Consider the following 20184-nt stretch of genomic DNA (forward strand, 5'->3'; position numbering starts at 1 on the left):
AAATGTTAATGATCCATGGGTGAACATGAGCTGGAATTTTTATGTATTATACATTTGAGAATACAACTTTCAAGCATTTAAGTGCTGAAGAACAAGTTAGAAATAAATGGATATAAAAATAATTACAAATATATTTAGTAGGCTAAATATTGATAATGTGTGGCTACTAATTTATCTTTTGGCCCTACCATCTTGTCACTAGGAAATCATCTATCTGTACAATCCAGATGAAAATTTTGCTAAATAAAGCAGAACAAAACCAAAACCACTAAGATATAAAGTCTTTGTCAATTAAAAATCACCAGTGGTGATATTTTCTTCAGGTTGTTGATCACTTTAATCAACAAATTGTAAAACAAAATTTGCAGCATTTTTGTAGAAACTGCAGACCAAATGCACAAGGTCAAGGGCGGTTAGCTGATGGACTGTGATGCCGATACACAATGCCACAGCTACTTGAAAGTGCTGGAAAAGGCAGTGCCTCAGAAATAAGTGGTTAGGTAGTTATTATTTTAGTCAGAAAACAGTAGTTACAGTCGAATATTTATGAAAATGTTTTTCTTTTTTTTCTCATAGTACCATTTGAAGATGTTTAGTGGTTTTAACACCAATTTAAAGTCTTTCCACAAAAATGAACTCCAAACCTTTTCGTACATCACTTGAAGTTATCTGAGGAGAAATGGGAATAAATGAACACTTTTGAGTTTATCAATAAAACCTTGTTTTTTAAATTATACAACAGTAAATGACTTCTAAAGGATGGCTTCATCTAAAGTTTTTCACACACACACACACACATAAATGTGTGATAACCAAACCACAACTTTTAACCTACTCAGCACTCTAAGTATACAGTTTTAGAACCTGAATGGAAAACTAATTTAATACTCATTAAATACATTAAATGTCTTACTACAAAGGACACAGGAACTGGAAGTAAACCTTAAAAACTATATAGACTTGCAAAAACACACAGGGAGTCCACTCCTTATTTTATATTGCATTTTTTTTAAATATACATTTGTCCCAAACCCTTCTAAAAAATGTAATTTTTCTTTCTTCCCAATAGGGATTTTACTTTTCTTCCAACGCACAACTACACACACCAAAAAATTCCTACTTATTAACTATACTGAAATGATAATCACCAAAAAAGTTTGTTTAAACAAAAAGGAAAATAAGAGGCCTTGGGACCTAACTAATCATTTTCCCATAGATCAAAACTAAAAAACAGTAACATCTACTTCCAAGAAGGAAAAAAAAAAAAATCCAAACTTCCATTTATCAAGTTTTCCCTTTGCCTGGAAGCACTATGTTAAATGTAAATGATATATGCTAGTCATTCTAAATTCAATTTGTGATTTTTTTTTTTTAGTGCAGCACTTTATTTAGCTGTCACAGATTAATTTTTACAATAATTACAGAGTCTCAAAAGACTTCTGTCCTATAATTATCGCCTTCACAAATTCATTCTAATATATTTAACTTTCCTACAACGCATTAATTAGTAGACTAAGATCACTGAATCAAATTAAAACCTGTGCAAAGTTAGTTAAACAGAAGACTTCTACTGTAAACATTAAGCCAACATAAATGTATCTATTTTACATTGAAAGGAAAGCACTGACCCTGTGCCATCTACCTGTGGAAGGTAAGTTCTGAAGTTAATTTTTGTTCCCAAACCACTGGAAAAAAGGTCACTGAAGAGGTAAATGCAATATGCACATTACTCTTGCAGTTCCCATAGCCATAAAACATATGGAAGCAAAAGTGTTAAAATGGAATCAGCTATAAATTATGGCCAAATGATTTTTTTTTTTAGTTCGATGGGGGGGAAAAAAGCAAAACTCTGTAACTGTTCCTCACCAGACAAGAGCCTTAGATCTTGTACTTCGGCCTTTGGTTTTGTTTCCTTCAGGTGAATTGGAAGCATTTGCCTTATGAGTTTTCTTATGGTGTTCAAGATAAGTCTTTTTGGCAAATGCCTTTCCACATTTATTGCATCTGTGAAGAGAAAAGTTTTTTGTGACTTTTACTTCAATACCAACGTCAGCTACTTCATACTTTTTACTAGGAGAGTTAGAAGTGCCATCATGTTTTGAATCACTGTTTCTCACGTCGTCCCTCGGAGGGCCTCTTTTTGCCACTTTATTTAGAACAAAATCAATGGGCTTTTTTATAGCTCTGATCTCTAAGCTGGCTGTTATTTTCCCAAGATAGCGGGATGACTTTTTATGAACCACAGTTATATGTCGTATCACATCACGTTTCCGACGAGTTTCATAAGTGCAAAGAGGACACTTGTAGAATTTAACATAAATGTTATTCCCATCTGTGTGCAACTCAATGTGTTTAGTCAAGTTCTGTTTGGAAGTAAACTGACGTTTACAAAGTTTACAGTAAAGTTGCTTAAAGTCAAAGCCAGCTGAAAGTTTTGGTTTCCTGGTTTTTTGCTGGCCACCTGCAGCAGACGGACTAGTTGATTTAGGGCTTTCAGAGTCTTGTTTAACTTTATTTTTCTGTGCTGCCGGTGTGTTCCTTTTTTCATTTGAATGATTTGTTCCCTTTAATTCATTCTGTGGAGAATGGGTAATGGAAGGGGGAGAAGATTCTACAGAATCTGCTGGTTCAACTTTAACTTTTATTTCTGAACTGTTGGCAGTATTATTAGGTCCTTTTTCTCTTTTAGAGTTTGTTCCAGAAAGAGTTATCTTGTGGACAATTTGCATATGTCTTTTAAGCATTATTTGTGAACTATATTTCCTCTTGCAAAGGAGGCATTTGCATGCAGTTAAATTGTATTCAGCCTTTGAAGACGACTTTTGTTTTCGCGTCTTAAAAGATTTTTTAGGAGAAACAGAATCCAAGAACAAAGGTTGCCCAGGCTTTGTTGCTATATCAGGAGTAATTGAATCCCTCCTTAGTCCTCTATGAACTTCATCAAAATGCCTTCTTACATTCGCTTTTGTAGCGAATGATTTACAACACACTGGACAACTCCTACTTAATGGAACTAGAAGATTCTTATTGCGCCCTTTAGTGGACTGGTTTGGATTCTTTCGTGTTTCAATGTACTTTTTTAATTCTTCCATCTTTTTCTTGTGTACTTTTCGAATGTGACGACGAACACCTCGTCTGGAATTGAATTCTTTTCTACAAAGACCACATATCAACTGGTGACCAAAATCAGAATTGTCAGAAGTTTCCAAGTCAGCCTGTGCTTCCTGAGGTTGTTCATCAGATATAGGTGCAACTTCATCTGCAACAATCTCAACAGCAGGGGGTTCTACAGTTTCCACTTCTGTATCTGTAACTGGTGCTGCTGTTTTAGACTGTTCAGTGCTAGTTTCCTGTATTTGAACTTCGACTTGTTCAGGAGTACTGCTTGACTCTGTGATTTCAGTAGGATTATCAGTCCTTGAAATATACTGAAACACTGCGTTTTGATTAGTCTCTATGGGTTCTAGTTTAATAATATATTCTCGCTTGTCCACACTTGGATATATGGCTTCTAGGAGATCGTTTATGGCTTGACTTTGCTTATCATTTACATCAGGAAGGTCTGTTAAGGAAAAAAACCAAGATTTTAGTTTGAAATAATTAGCCTGCTCTAGCCTTAAAATGTATTATGAATCTTTATCTCAAAATTGATTTTATTACTGGTTCATATTTATTTTTATTTTTTTTTTTAAAGCATTCCCATTCTTTTTTTTTTTTAAAGATTTATTTATTTATTTATACAAGCATTGGGTAAAGTCAGAAGCGCGGGAGGGTGAGAGAATTCACCAGAGCCAGAGCAAGGAGCAGAACAGGCAGAAGGACTGAAGTACACTGCTGAGGGGAGCAGTGGGCAGCAGGAGAGGTCTGCGTGCCATGTGGGACCCTCGCCTCGTGGCCGGGGATCGAACAGGCGCTGCAGAGGATGCGGGCAGCTTCGCAACCCAGCGCTCAACCCCTGCGCCACCAGGGAGGCCCTCATATTTATTTTTATAAGAGCATAATCTACTTTTCAGTACTTTTTAATGATAAAAACTAGTATTAAACTAAAATTTTGTCTGAATTTAAAAATCTCATTATGGCACACAAATGTTAAGGAGCACATGCAATCAGAAGTTACTTCTAAATGCCCTTAATATGCAATATATAAGCACATGAGTGTTCTAAACAATAAGAATATTTCATATTTTAGTCTAAAAGTTTTAGGTTAGCAAAGATAAATCAAAGTTCTCATATCCCAAAACAGATAAAACATAATCAAAATGTTACTATATATAAAAATAAAATTATTTTGCGTAAGAAAACATAACAATACTCCTATTATCTTAACTCATAAGAAATAATGTGGTCTAATTATATGAGGATTTTGAACATCTCATGGAAATAAAAAAGAAACATTTATAGGAAAATATATAAACATGAATACCACGATATATAGACATATTTGCTAAACTTGGTCTCATGTGTCTTAACATGACACAAATGACTGAAAGCTATATTTATTCCAAAAACAAAGGGTTATTTACTTGTGCAATAATTATACCCTCTACAAGCGACTAAATATTCCTACTATAACAGAGTTGTCTAACGCTAGTTATATTTACACATATAACTCTAAAATACAGCACCAAATCTGGTATCAATTTAGAAATCAAAAATGATTCATTACAGCTCTCCTAGTCTACTCATCTTTCTTTTAAAAATGGAAAAAGTGGGCCTCCCCTGGTGGTGCAGGCGGTTGAGCGCAGTGCTGTGAAGCTGTCCACAGCCTATGCAGTGCGGGTTCGATCCCGGCCAGCTGGCAGGAATCCCACATGGGGTGGCAGACCTCTCCTGTCTCACCCGCTGCTCCCCTCAGCAGTGTATTTCAGTGGACCTGCCTGTTCTGTTCCCCAGTCTGTCTCTGGTGAATCCTCTCACCCTCCCATGCATCTGGCCTGTACCCCGTTCTTATATGCATGAATGAATAAATCTTTAAAAAAACTAAAAATAAAAAAATAAAATAAAAATGGAAAAAGTAATGTCTATAAGAAGGATAACACTTTCAGGGCCTCCCCCGTTGGTACAGGCATTTGAGCGCCTCGCTGTGAAGCTGTCCGCAGCCTTTGCAGCACCGGTTCGATCCCACATGGCGTGGCAGACCTCTCCTGTCTCGCCCACTGCTCACCTCAGCAGTGTATTTCATCAGTCTGCCTGTTCTGGTCCCCACTCTGTCTCTGGTGAATCCTCTCACCCTCCCGCGCATCTGGCCTGTACCCTGGTTCTTGTATAAATAAATAAATCTTTAAAAAAAAAAAAGAAGGATAACACTTTCTCAGAGGTATTTCCAGAATGAGTATTACCAAGAGTACATGAGAAGCCAGCAAATCCATTCATCTATTTTCCTCTGTGTCAATTCCACAACAAAAAACAAAGAACAGCCACCAGAAAATTACTAGTAATTACAAGATTAGATTTCAGACTAATCTCCCCAGACTGTCTTTTCCTATTTCTCAATGATAGAGTTAGTAAGATCTAACAGTAGCAGGAAAAGTTTCCAAATAAATATGAAATTTTTGTTGCGTCTATGTCCCATCATGTATTTTAAATCTGTTTAATAACAATAATTAAAACAATACTTTTTATATTTGGAGTATGCATTTCATTCCTTTCCAAAAGAGGTTAAGTTGAAAAATGCACAAAATCCATAATGCAACAATGGTATCAAACTGACCAAAAGAAGCTCTATACTTTGTAAGTCCACAAAGAGTTTGAGTTTCTACACAAGAAATAATGAAGGTAACCTACTAGTTACTAAATATTTAAAGGAATTTAAATTAGTTCTTTAAAGCAAGAAAATAATACCACCATTTATATTGCTAACTGAATTATGCAGAGACAATACACTTACTAATTCAACAAACATTTGATTCCACGAAGTCTTTTAATCTACTACCAGCCTTTATCACATAAAGCTATTTTGGATCTTAAGTTAAACTGTGATACAATCTAGTTTCTGATAAAATGACTGATCTAAATATTTTCACTGAGAACAAAACTGATCTTCAAAACAAAACACAGAAAACACTAGAGAAGGCTAATATTTTTAGTGTACTCCACCAGTCCCAAGACATCAACTCATTTACTCCATCTTCACTCTACATCTAACTTTCTTATTTACATAAGGGGAATAAAAATAAATGATAAGTCATATATGGTAGCAAGCAGTTAAAGAGGTCAAGAGGAAAAATACCAATGCCCCTCTTCAAGCATTGATATTTTAACTTAATCTCGAGCATAAACTCTGTGGTTCACATAAATACTCAAATACAGTATCCAACATTTTAATACAAACACACACATTCATAAGTCTAACCTGGTGTATCTTTAGGAAATTCCAAGTGAAAAGCACTGATATGAAAGCACCTAAGAACTGAACAATAACACTGAGACATGTATTTCACTGTATTCTCCATCATCTATAAGTAGGTATCAATACCATTTTAACACATTATAGTTGCAATATATGAATACTGAACTGCAGAACACATAGCTGAACATATGAATAAAACTTACTGTCATCCATCTGGAGACTTGGTGGGCAGTAGAATTTCTTATGGGTAATTAAATTTGGTAATCCTCTGAAGAGACTGCGGCATAATTTACATTCAAAAATAGTGTCCACATCTTTTAATAAAATGTGCTTAAGCTGCTTAGTTCCTGAGGGAAAAAAGAAAACAAAACTTAACACAAAGGTAATTTTAACATGCACTTTTTTTTTAATATTTTATTTTATATAATTCTTACATCATTTTTCATCTTTGCACAATGTATGCATTTTCATTATGGTTATATTCCCCATACAATTGCACCACCCCCTTATTTTGACTCTAGTCCTTCCCGCCCCTCCCCACCCCCACCGTAGTGTGTCTCTGGTTTATAGTTGCACTTTTAAAACTGGGCAATTATTTTTGACAATCCACAGTGCAGTTACTGTTTAAAAACAAAATACAGAAACTGCCAATTTTTACCATAGTATGTTCAGAACTAAGTTATAAACTAAGTTCTAGGGCCTCAATGGTGGCCTAAGGGTTAAGTCTCAGCACCATTACCCCTATGGCCTGAGTTGGATTCCATGGCCAAGGAGCTAATCCACATGGCACAGCAGACCTTTCCTGCTCCCCTCAACACCGTATTTCATTAAATCTGACTGTTTTGCTCCCCACTCTGTCCTGAGTAAATCCTCTGTCCCCCACTGCTATCCGCTATCCCTCCCCTCCACCCCCTACCCCCACACCTCTGGCCTCAACTCAGTTCTTCTTTGCAAAAATGAAAAAAAAAACAAAAAACACTAGTTGTGTGACTTTAAATCTTTGTAATTTATGTAAATTTATCCATATTGTAAAAGAAAACAAACCTATCTGGATAATTACTTTAAAAATTACCCTAAATTCTAGCAAAATTAAACAGTATATCTGGGTTTCTACTGAGAAAAAAAAAATGTAATGAAATAATACATTTCTACCTTTTCCTAAATCCAAACCAACATTTATTCCACTACACCGTATTACCACAAATCAAAAAAACCTAAATTTAAAAAATGTCAGAGAAGAGCTTTAGTATTAATCTTTACATAAAAAATAAATTCACATTCATACATACATAATACACATACATGTTATTGCTCTTCATTTCACATTTCAAAATATCTTGGCAATAGATTGCCAATAATATTTAATTCACAGCAACCTCACAAATGAGTGACAAATTATAAGAGGTGTACTGATTGACAACCAAATAAATCTTTCTAATTAATCTACCTACAGTTCTCAGAAAGTATAGCAAAGTGTAATACTACTGGGAAGAAAACATAAGATTCTCTTACACTGTATTTCTAAATTAAAAAATCTTCTAGAGCTATTGTAAAGATTTAAATTTACCTTTAAAAGTAGAAGAAAATTAAGGGACACAGAAACAGGTTTAACTAAAGAATTCAACTGAAAACTTAAACAGAAAAGCACAACATAAATGTTATACATGAAAGCAGTTACTTATAAAAAATATAAGACTAAATCCCTAATATAAGTGGTAGATCAAGTTCTTTTAATATGATTAAAACCATACTATCAATTTCTTATTAGTTCTAGAGTTAGTTATAGCCAGTAAATTGCGGGCATTTGTTTCCAAAAGCATCCAAAAAAAAAGCAATTAGCTGTAACCTTGACTGATCAACCTTAATTATCAGTTATAAATGCCCCCTCACCACACCCAACCTAGACAGACAGAGATATACACATACTATATAAGGTTGTATTGATCTAGGTATATCAAATGTTTTTCAGGTCCAGGAATTTACCGAATTCATTGATTCATATTCTCTTTCTTTCTCTCTCTCTCTCCCCCTTCACCTCTGCTTTTTCTACCTAGAAGGACAGAGAATATATCTTTAATGCTCACTACTGTGTTCCCAGTCCTTCCAGCCCTCACGTTAACTGACACATGGGAGACTTCTATGTTGAAGAAAACCTCCATAAATATGATTTTTTTTTAAATCTTAAAACTGGAAAATCAAAAAAAGGGCCCAAGACAGACTAATTTCTACTTCCATGTTTTGTAAATGGAAAAAACAAGATGCCCCCTTCCCATAAACACAGGCAATAAAAACTTTTCTGTAATAAAAATTTTTCTATAAGTTTCAACCACCATAAAAGGTTTTGCTGTTTTTCCCATGGGGATGTAATGGCTTTATTCTAATCAGCTACCATTTTCTGATTGCTTTGCTCTAACAATTAGACACAGCCAACCAACTGTGCCTCTGTCAAAAGCTACAACTTTCTGTCACCTGAACAACAGACTGGTCACTTAGAGAGCAACACAAAGTTCTTCCGCAGTTCCCAGTCCTGAGAGAGTCATGTTTCCTTATTCCTAGTTATTCCTTTTTCCTATATTAATACTTCTGTTTCTTTTTTAATTATCATAGAAGTTACTGTTCACTATCATAAAAGTTACTAATTATCATAGAAGTTACTATTTATGTCATTAAATGCTATCCTTCAAAAAACTAGCCCTCTAAAGGGTAAAACTTGATGTTAAAAATCAGTGTTTTAGGGCCTCCCAGGTGGAGCGGCAGGTTGAGCACAGTGCTGTGAAGCTGTCCGAAGCCTCTGCAGCTAGGGTTCAATTCCCAGCCAGGGAGATTCCCACATGGCAGACCTCTCCTGTCGTGCCCGCTGCTCCCCTCAGCAGTGCTCTCTGCCTGTTCTCCTCCCCACTCTGTCTCTTGTGAATCCTCTTACCCTTGTGAGCCTCTGGCCTGTACCCCAGTTATTGTATTAAAAAAAAAAACTTTAAAAAAAACTTTAAATAATAAAAAATAAATAAAATAAAAAACATTTTATATTTTTATACATAATAGGCGTTAACATATAATAGTTCTACCTCATGAAGGGTTTATCTAGCACTATTCCTTAATGCCAAATACAAAGTATATGTACCGATGTAAATATTTAAAATATTCTTTCAAAAAGAATCAGTATTCAACTTTACATTAAGTTATATGGCAGTCACTTTACATGACATATTCTAACTCTTCTGCACTAAAACAGATAAAAATAAATTTTCACGTTTTTCCCTTACTATAGTGATATACTGGTCAATGGCCCTTTTAAGTTGTGGCAGTAATGATTATTAAATGGTACACTGTTTATTTTTTAGCTCATTCTTTAGAATGACTAGTTTAGCCATACATTGTTTAGCCAACAATGCAAGCAAATCTATAATTCCCGTCAAACGTCAAGAGTTCTAAGGCTAGTATGAAGAATATTTCTAAAGGATCATCCCTTAACCCAAGTATTTAAAGGTTAAAAAAAGGTAGGAAAAGCTTATTGAATTTGTGATCTTTTTTTTTTTTAAAGATTTATTTATTTATTTATACAAGCAGTGGGTACAGTCAGAAGCGCGGGAGAGTGAGAGAATTCGCCAGAGCCAGAGCGGGGAACAGAGCAGGCAGAAGGACCGAAGTACACTGCTGAGGGGAGCAGCGGGCGGCAGGTGAGGTCTGCGCGCCATGTGGGACCCTCCTCCGGTGGTCCGGGAGCAGCTGGGAATCGAACCGGCGCTGCAGAAGCTGCGGGCAGCTTCACAACCCAGCGCTCAACCGCTGAGCCAGCGGGGAGGCCCGAATTTGTGATCTTAAAAGCACAATCTAGAAGATTTGGCTAAAAAAAATTAGTGGGCCTATTATGGAACACTGCCGTATACTACAATAAATTTTTAAGTAGAATAAAATTATTTTAGAGGCTACTTGATGAATCTTTTAGTTTAGTTTAACAACAAACATTTATTGAACACCTATTAAATACCAAGTACAATGTTAATCACTGGAGATATGAAAATCAAGGATAAGATCTATACCCTTGAGAAATTCCCAGAATAACATAAATGGCTGCTCTCCTAGGAACAAAACCCCAGATGACATGCTTCGAAAATGAGTATAAGAACAAGTCCAACAAATAAATCTATATTTTTCTTATACTTCAAAAAAAATTAGTCCAAATTTAAATTTCCAACAACAAAAAACCCAGTTCATCATGTAATACGGCAGTTTCCCATGACTCTCCAATAAATCATACATCCATCCTAAGTTTTTGCTTTCAGAGTCAGAACTGAGGCCACCTCATCTAATCACAGCTTATACGAACTACAAGTCTTGTTGCTTCAAGCAGTTAAAAAACAAAAACAGGGGGAAAAAAAACCTCTAATAAGTTTTCATGACCAAACTGAAATTGGGAAGATAATGACAACAGCAAAAACCACACAAGGTTAATTCTCATTTTTTTTTTTTAAGATTTATTTATTTATACAAGCTCTGGGTACAGTCAGAAGAGCAGGAGGGTGAGAGAATTCACCAGAGTCAGAGCAGAGAGCAGGACAGGCAGACTGACAAGTACACTGCTGAGAGGAGCAGCGGGCGGCAGGAGAGGTCTGCATGCCCGGTGGGACCCACCTCCGGTGGCCGGGGAGCAGCCAGGGACCGAACCGGCGCTGCAGAGGCTGTGGGCAGCTTCGCAACACAGCGCTCAACCGCTTTGCCACCAGGGAGGCCCAATTCTCATTTTTTACTGAAATTTATTCCTCCCTATGATTAAAAAAAGATGCTGTTCCTTCCACACAATAGTCTAGTGTACTCTACATATACAATTTTTTCCCTAGAATACCATATACTCTTTCCAGACCATTTTATATTCTGAAAATTGAGAAGATGTCAACGTCATTTTAAAAGCAGTTCTGGATATCAAACGAAATGGTTAACCTTCTTCCTCCCAACATTTCTGTCTCTAATCCTGGGGCATTCCACAGCTCCTTTACCCCAAGACTAAGAAACTGAGACCATAAGCTCCATTAAATCAATTGCAATAAATATCTCACAGAAGTATACCTTTTCTTGGTTGTTGTTATTTAAAATTTTGTTTTAGTCTAGGGAGGGAGATCAAGAAGGAAAGAGGCTAAAATAAAAGTGTTAAACAGAAAGGAGGGAAATTTAGACACCAAGTCCCAGACATGATCCTAGAAGGGCTAACACAGCAAGGTAAGACTCTAGAAAGGGCAAGGTATAGTCAAGGCAGTACCTAAAACCAGAAATCGAAAGCAAATAGCATGTCTTAAGTCACTTAACAGGAGATTTCAGAGTAGAAAATCTATATATTGGGGCAAATTAAGAGCCTTTTTTAAAAATAAAGCATCTACTTCGGAAAGGTAAATTCCATTATTGTGGAATGTACTGTTAAAAGAGCGAAGGTACATACAGAGTGCAGAGTTTGCTGCCATTTGTGAAAATAAGGAACATGTTTATATACGTATAAAAATTCTCTGGGGAGAAAAAGGGGGGGCACACAAGCCATGCAGTAGTAGTTGCCTGAGCAAGAGAGAAATGGCGGGGGCTGGGGCAGTCGACCATAGAGGGACTTATTTTTGTATTTCTGCATATCCTTTTGCACAGCTTCATCATTTATCTAAACCAAAAAAAAAAAATTTTTACTTACTGCAAAAAGAAAAATCTATTGAAATTTATAAACCAAGCAGCCAAAGATAGAGATACTAGAAGTCAGTAAGATTTGTAATTTAAAGTCATGCAAACAGCCCTAAGCAAAAGCAAAGAAAATAGGTCAAAGCAGGTCAAACAATCAGTACAGCATACATGGGGTGGTAGATCTAAATTATAAGTCAATGACTTCTTCAGGTTTTTATGAACTTCCAGCTGGGGTATGAAAACCAGGTCATAGACAGCCCAGTATAGGCAGGAATAGGTGAGTCACTTAAATAGAGATGATACCACAGCTAAAGAAAACTGGCTGAACTTGAACATAAAGGTAGATACCCTAACACATTTCCACTGCCCAATCTGACTGTCTCTGTAGGTTAACAAGAACAAAATCATGGGCTTCGGAATTCTATCTTCAAATATCTGTCAGACATATACCACCACCTGAATAGTTCTTCAAATGCAAAATGTGTAATCCAGTTGTAATGGAAAGAGCCAACAAACAGATGAGTCACAGAAGGCATGCTTAGGAGCAGAGTAGAACTGGGAGGAACCTGCAAGAGTCTCAGGGTGAATGGGGTCTTAGACTCTACTCATGTGGCCGAACATCCATCCCATCCTCCTAAGGGCTCAGTCAGCCACAGCTTGAATACCTCAGCAAAAGAAGAGCTACCTTAACAGATTTTAGATTATCCAGATATGTGAGCAATTACTATCTTGAGGAAATTAAAACTGCTTACACATTAATGAAATTTAAAAATTCCTTTTCTAAACCAAAATTAGTTTCTCTAACCACTCAGCATATTTCAAACTCACCTCTAATTTAAAATATCAGATACTTAGACAATTAAAGGTATACTTTCAGTATTTGCCCAAAATAAAAATAACTTAAAAGACAAATTTGCTGGGGACATTTTATTTTTTTAATTTTTTTTCATTCAGTTGTTTATATAAAATGATATAATTTTGGAAGTACAACTTCAGACCTCCACATGTGCACATGCTACACTCACTCTCCACCAAAACTCCAGTGATGCTATTCTATCCCGTTCCTGTCACTATCTGCTCCTCCCTCAACTAGGAATTTTTTAAAAATATATTACCCATTCCAAAGCCCCTTCCTTTAGCATAAAGAAATGGCAAATGCAAAAAAACAGACATGACCACAGAGCACTAAGAAAACAATTTCAATTTTAAATATTCACCTTCCAAGGTTCTCTCTCTCTCACACACACACACACACACAGAGAGAGAGAGAGAGAGAGAGAGAGAGAGAGAGAGAGAGAGAGAGAGAGAGAAAGAATGTGTGCAAGGGAGAGAGACAGGCTTTGGATACAGGATTTTGTTGAAAAGGTACTTTTTACAAGACAAAGCATTTATGAATAAACCAATTCTAACTTCTTAATCAAATAATATAATGAACTGTAGCAGTATAAAGTAAACTTCATCCCAAACTGTGAATTTTAAAAACAAACCTATAGCAAGGAACATTACTAAATGGAAAAAATTAATATCTTCATTTCCATGATCTAAGAACAAAGTACTATGTTAAAAGTAGCTGATACTCTTACTACAATCAGAAACTAACCATTCTTCTGTTATACCAGAATATACTTAACTATCCCAAATAGCAAAATTTGAATTGCATTTATCAAGAATTTGTTCTATAGTTATTTCTGTTAACCAAGGGCAATTATCAAAATTAAAAATGACATCCAAAAATAGGTTACACCACCAAGCAACATAACCATGGCACAAGATACACACCAAAAGCTTACTGAATTAAATAGATATAAAAGCAATGCCATGAGGACTACAACTAAAAAGTTTAAGAAGTGAATCTTAGAGACTCAAATATAAAAAATGGTTCATTGTAGATTAAGGCACAATCCATTTTAGAATCCCAAAATAAAGCAAATACATGCTATTTAGCTTTAGAATGATTTAAAATCAAGCACCTCAAAAATTTCCTCATCAATGTAAAAGTTATTGCATATAAACTATCTTTCCCTTTGAATGTCAGAAATTATCACTAAGATGGTAAGCTTTAAAATGGTAACAAAAGATATTCTAATCCTTTAAGTGTCTTGTGTGTTTGCCTGTTCATATTGACTGAACAGTCTGCAAGAGTTTAGAAAAGCCAAGTCTGTAAGAGGTAGAGTAGATCATAAGAACATAGCACGCTATGATTTTATTGATAACATAAGAGTTCTAACAGTTCTCAGTCATGTATTTAAAGCACTGGGTTGCAACTGCACCAATATATTACATATCTAGTTATTACAATAATCTAGTGGAAAGAAAAATTAAGCAAATGTATCTGATGATATCAAGACTGGATTAAGTCCCTTTTCTATATTAAAGATTAAAGACACAAACTCCCAGGTGAGGAAGATGAGTATATAAACGGAGATGAAATGTTAATTAATCTAGAATGAGTTACACCTCAGACATTCTGAGCAAATAATCTACTGTGCCACAGCTTACAAAGATGTACTATAATTTACTATGCCCTTTGAGAGTTTATAAAGAACACACCAAGGGCCTCCTTGGTGGCACAAGAGGTTAAGCACCGCACTATGTGGCAATCTGCAGCCTCTGCAGCATGAGTTCGATCCCTGGCCGGCCAGGGAACAATCCACATGGCACAGCAGACCTCTCCTGTCTTGCCTGCTGCTCCTCTCAGCAGTGTATTTCAGTCAGTCTGCCTGTTCTGTTCTCCACTCTGTCTCTGTTGAATCCTCTCTCCCCCTACACCTCTGGCCTATACCCCAACTCTTGTAAGCATAAATAAAATCTTTAAAAAAAAAAAATGCCAAAAGATAACAATGAATCTCAGAGGAAGAGGCATTTTAACAGCAAATACACCACATAATTCTTTAAATTCTACTAAGTTATTTTAAAAATTAATATGTAACATTAATATGTATTGAAAATGAATTTCCTGATCAACAGAATTATTCAGTCAATAGTTATCCATTCACTTTTTTAAAATATGACAAAATATTCTATAAAGAAAACCAATACATACATTTTACTATTTTTAAAAAGTTACTTTCAGATATTTCTAGGTCATTTTTAACTACTGAGTGAAGACTGAAAAATACATCCTAAAACATTCATACCTGATCGAAAGCACTCAATTATTTGTTGAATACCAGATTTGGATGTCTGTAGTGGTTGCTGTAACAAAGGAGCATCTCCAGGTTCCAGGATATAAACTACATGGGAGACAAACACCCACCCAATCCCCACAAAAACAGGGTTATTTAAATCATTTACTATTTAAGTAAAACAATGGTTTGCGACAATCATGTTAATGACAATCACACTTGTTTGTATATATTTCACCATTATCTTTGTAAGGCAAAAATGAAATAATGGGGGAAAAATGAAATTCTCAGTTCAAGGCTAAATTAAGGCTACTTAAGACTATATATTATGTTCAAATGCAAAAATCTTACTACTTTGGTATTATTTAGTCGATACACTTTATGCCTGCCTCTTCATCCCCCTTTAAGGGGAATTATTGTGTTTAACCAAAATTCTAAGGCAATGGTGGCAAAGGTTACTTCACACCTCAAACTATTCCAAAATGCTCTGGATAATCTAGTGCATTTCTCTGGGCAATTATGAGAGCAAAACTCAAAACCACTGCCTAAGGAAATAACTGGAGAAGAGAATAATAGCTGTACAACAACGTTCACTGTCACACTGTAGATAATTGAGAAAAATTTTAAACTTAAAAGTATCTTGGGAGGAACTATAAATAAACCATCCAACAGAATTGTTCATGGCTGTTAGAAATTATGTATTGATGACAAAGGACGTCAAGAGTACACTGTTAAGCAATGAAAACAGATTATAAAGTATGACCTCATTTATTTTCAATACACTTCGATAGATAGAAAGTAAATTTACAATATGTATATATTAGAGACTTGTATAAATACTAATTGTCTGGTAGACTATGAACAAAACTTAAAAATGTTCTGTGAAGGTGGGTTTGTAAGGGCGATTTTTCACGACCTGCTCATAAGTCACCAATACCTCAAGCCTAGGTTCTAGAAGTGTGCATTTTAGAAAGAAAACAGTTTTAAAGTAAGTAAAAGTAGTATTTCCATTTTACAAATAAAAGTTTTCATTTTTATATCTAGAGATCTGTATCTTCCATCTACTTGCTTCTCAAAATTCTTGGATTAACAGTATAAAAATGTAGTAAATTCGATTACTGCAAAACAGAACACGGGAACTGAAAAAGAAAACTGAGTTTTTCCATCATATATCAAATAGTTGTGATGAAGAAAAACTGGCCACTCTAATTTCCTCTTTTTATAGTATACTATAAGGTTCTACTCAACTATTACCAGCTTAACACAGGATTATCCACTCAGTATGGGGAGACAAGGAAGGTTACTTCATTAATGTTGGTCCGAGTGCCTCATGGCCTGGATTTGGACAGCGCTGTATTTCTGGTAATGGGGCTACTGCTTGCATCAGAATACACAAATGGGAATTTTGTCTCAGGACGAAGTGAAATGTTCTCAATTTTAACAGAGAATTTTGAGACATTTTAAATGAATGAAGAACATACAAACACAACTCATTTTAAGAACATCAGATATTGTCACTAACTGCAATGATTAAGAACATAAAACGCCAGATCCAAAACAAGTTGGAATTCTTTTCCTGTCATTTACCAGATGCAAGTTGGACGAGTTAAACTCTCTGACCTCACTTTTCTCATCTCTAAAATGGGAATAATAAAAGTACCCAATTCATAGAGCTGTGTGAGGATTAAAGGAGCAAATGTAAGTAAACTGCTTAAAACAGTATGAGATATAATAACTGCTCAGTAAATGTTCTATCACCACTACCATATCATCATGATCATCACTGTGTACAAATTTATTGCTTTCCTGACTCCAAAAACTAAAAGAATTCTTTCCAAACCTAAGAAGCAGAATTCAATTCCTCGGAGAAATAAAAGCAAAAGTTTATAAATACATTGAGAACACTATTTGGATTACGTAGATCCTTTTTTCAGTGTTTATACATCTGTTTAGGTGTACAGCTATATATAAAAATAGCTACAAAGAGATGGTGGAAATTGCAGAAATGTATTGAACTAAAAACTTCAAGGTTGGGCTCTATAGGTGGCAAGAATTCTAGATAGAATGAAAAAATAGTAATGAATAATGGCAGGATATGGGAAAACATGGAAATTTCCCCTTTCCTCATTTTATACATGCTCCAGAAAACATTCTATAATATACTAACCTCCACTTCCACATAACAATTATGTGCTTTTTAAAGCTGGAGCAAAATTTTGTTACCCCCCCTCCCCACCTTCTGAATACAACTACCACGAATCCATATATATCCCAGACACCATACCAAAGAATCCCAGGGTTAGCCTGATTATGCACAAACACATTCCCCTGATACACACATCTGTATCACGTTGTAAGATAGTATTCCTTCTTCATTTGAAACCATACTCTCAGCCCTGGAAAACTTTATATATTAGTATTTTACAGAATTTCCTATTCCTTATCTTATCATCCCTTCCAGGGTCAGACCCATCCACGTCATTAAACCAGTTGGGGAAAAACCAGCATCTCCACCAACCAAAAAACCCAGACTTTCAAAAGCTATTTCTTTACACACTTCCAAGAACAAACTTCCTAGAATACACACTTTTTAAAGAGTTTCATCTACCCTTTAAAAAGTCCCGTAGATGATTCCTCTGTATGTGATGTCTGGATTTGTTTACAAATAGTAGAGGATGGAGGAATCCATGGTGGGAGTGGGGGAGAGGGGTAACAGAACTGCGGGGGAGGAAAAGAATAGATGAAAAGAGATTGTCTATGAAATGGTAACTTAGGGAGATGATCAACATCAGGTTCTTTATGCCATTCTCTCCATTTATGAATGTTTGAGATCTTCTATTTCTAAAATAAAACACATTCTTAAATATAAGAAGATACATACACTAACAGACTTCTATGACCATCCTCACTACAAGTTCACCATTCTATGAAGGCCGTTTCTGGGCTACACTGCTCCCATACTCACCCACTGTTCATAACCCAACCCAAGACAGACCTTTAAAAGTGAGTCCATTAAAACAATTTCTCAAACATCAAGTCATCTTCTTCCCATTCTCTCTAAAAAACTGCCACATAATATATTTCTCTCCGTATTAGAAACATCCTCCCACTTAGCGCATAGCTTCCTCTAAAATAATAGCAATTAACTGTCCTGTTAGTTAACAAACATCTAGCTTTCCACAGCAAGTGATTAATTCTAGCTAAGACAGCAAAGAAACACTAACTTTTGCCCTGATAGTCTGAAAAACAAACTGCATAGGAAAAGTTTTAGTAAAAGAAAGATTACATACTTTCAAATCTTTAAATTAATACAACTTATCTGGTTTCTTATTAATGGGGGAAAAAAAAACAGCAGAAAGTTCCAACACATATTTAAAAGTTTAACCCTAGAAAAATTTAATAAAGTCCCCAGAAAACTTTAATTACCAGAATACAAGAAATAAGGTATGGTCATAAATTATTTTCTTTACATGTTTATATCTATCTTTTCCTACTCAAGAGTTCTATGAGGATATGACCTTATGTTTTTTCACCCTGTGTATTCCCACTGCCCTGGACATTACTGAGCTAGAATAGTATAGCCTTCATTTGGTTTTGGGACAGTAGGAACACAATGATTCCAGGGAATCAATGACGGTAAGATGTACCTTCAAATGTATGTAACAAAGTACATCAAAGCTCCAATGAGTAGAAAAAACATGACTCGTTTGTCAAATATATTACTGTCAAATTTAAGTTTTCTAGCATTCTTCATGAGGTTCCAAAAGGCAACTTTTTCAATTCGCCAATTCTACTAGAAAAAGTTCCCCTGAAGAAAATATCCTAAAAATATTCATGAAGCTCATCTAACCGAGCAGGAGCTTTATTTTGCAATACGAGCTGTCTTTTAAAAGGCTGTAATTAGCAAAACCTTAGCCTCCCAACAAGTTGAGTTCAACAAACTTTTTTTTTCAGCCGGAGCTAAACTGTTTGGCCTTAAGAGATAAAAATGCATGAGAAACTTTTTAATTTTTGAAGTTTAACTGTAACAACTTTCACCAAGACAATATTTTCTCCCTTTTCTGCAATTTTAAACATTCCCAGACCAAGGGGCTGTACTGCGAACTGCAGTCTGCCTTGGAGGCGACGGAGACACTGATCTTGTGGAAAAGATTAAGGTGACACCTGCAGTAGTTTTTTTCTTCAAGGGATCATACAGGGGAGACCTCTTGCTTGTACAAGCTTTTCGCTTCGTGACTGGCGTTACGCTGGGGGAAATGATAGCCTGTTTCCTGAGGAATGACTTCTTGGGCAGGAGGAAAAGAAAACTGGAAGGGAACAGCGGGGCTCCGACGGCGGGGAAAGTAACCGGCACAGAAAGGGCCATACCTGGTTCACAGCATCCGTGATGATGGTGGTCAGTCTGACAGTATTTGTCCCTTAAAGGCATTTTCAGTGGGCGCGACCTACTTTCCTTTCACTGTGAGCAGCTCTTCATCGCGGCTGGGCTGTCGAAAGAAGCACAAACCCGTCACTCCCCTGAACTTCCTGCGGGCACCCCGGCCGCCGGGGCAGCGCCGTTCGCCTCGGCCGCCCTCCGCCTTCCCCGCCGGGCCCCGCGGCTTCCTCGCCGCCCAAACACCAGAGGGGCGCGCGGGCTGCCCCGCCGCCCTCCCGCACAGGTTCACCGCCCCACCCGGAAACGCGGGCCCGGCGCGCCGCGCGGGGCGAGGGCCTGGCCGGCTGGACGCGAGGCCCGGGCGGACGCGCGCGGAGACGCAGACGGAGGCGCGGGGCGCGGCGGGCACGGCCGGCGCCGAGGCCCGCGGGGCGCCGGGCACGGCGGCCGAGGGGCAACCCCCGATGGAGGCCGGTGCCCGCCGCGCCCTCCCGCGGCGCACGTGCCGAGGGTCTCCCCGGCGGCACCCCCGTCCCCACCACCCCGTGCGCCCAACTTACTTAACTCCGAGGGCGGGCCGTGGCCAGGCGGAAGGCCGGCCGGGCGGGCGGGCGCGGGGCGCAGCCGGGCGTGGGAGGCCGCTCCGGGCCCCACCTGGCGCTGCGTCGGCGCGCCGC

At 37.1% G+C, this 20184-nt stretch overlaps 1 protein-coding gene across 1 annotated transcript in view; it reads right to left on the bottom strand.

The window, feature by feature from the left end:
- ZNF800 (zinc finger protein 800) overlaps positions 1 to 19558 on the bottom strand; it is a gene marked incomplete at both ends in the record, with an annotated part of 41950 nt that extends 22392 nt beyond the window's left edge. The window contains 4 exons of the mRNA XM_084229494.1: positions 1867 to 3562; positions 6553 to 6696; positions 15142 to 15237; positions 19498 to 19558. Coding sequence (XP_084085620.1) covers positions 1867 to 3562; positions 6553 to 6696; positions 15142 to 15237; positions 19498 to 19558 — 1997 coding nt within the window. The remainder of the gene's footprint in view (positions 1 to 1866; positions 3563 to 6552; positions 6697 to 15141; positions 15238 to 19497) is intronic.
- Between the last annotated feature and the right edge of the window lie 626 nt (positions 19559 to 20184).

This window comes from Talpa europaea, assembly GCF_964194135.1.
Source record: "Talpa europaea genome assembly, chromosome: 3".
Classification (NCBI taxonomy): Eukaryota; Metazoa; Chordata; class Mammalia; order Eulipotyphla; family Talpidae; genus Talpa; species Talpa europaea.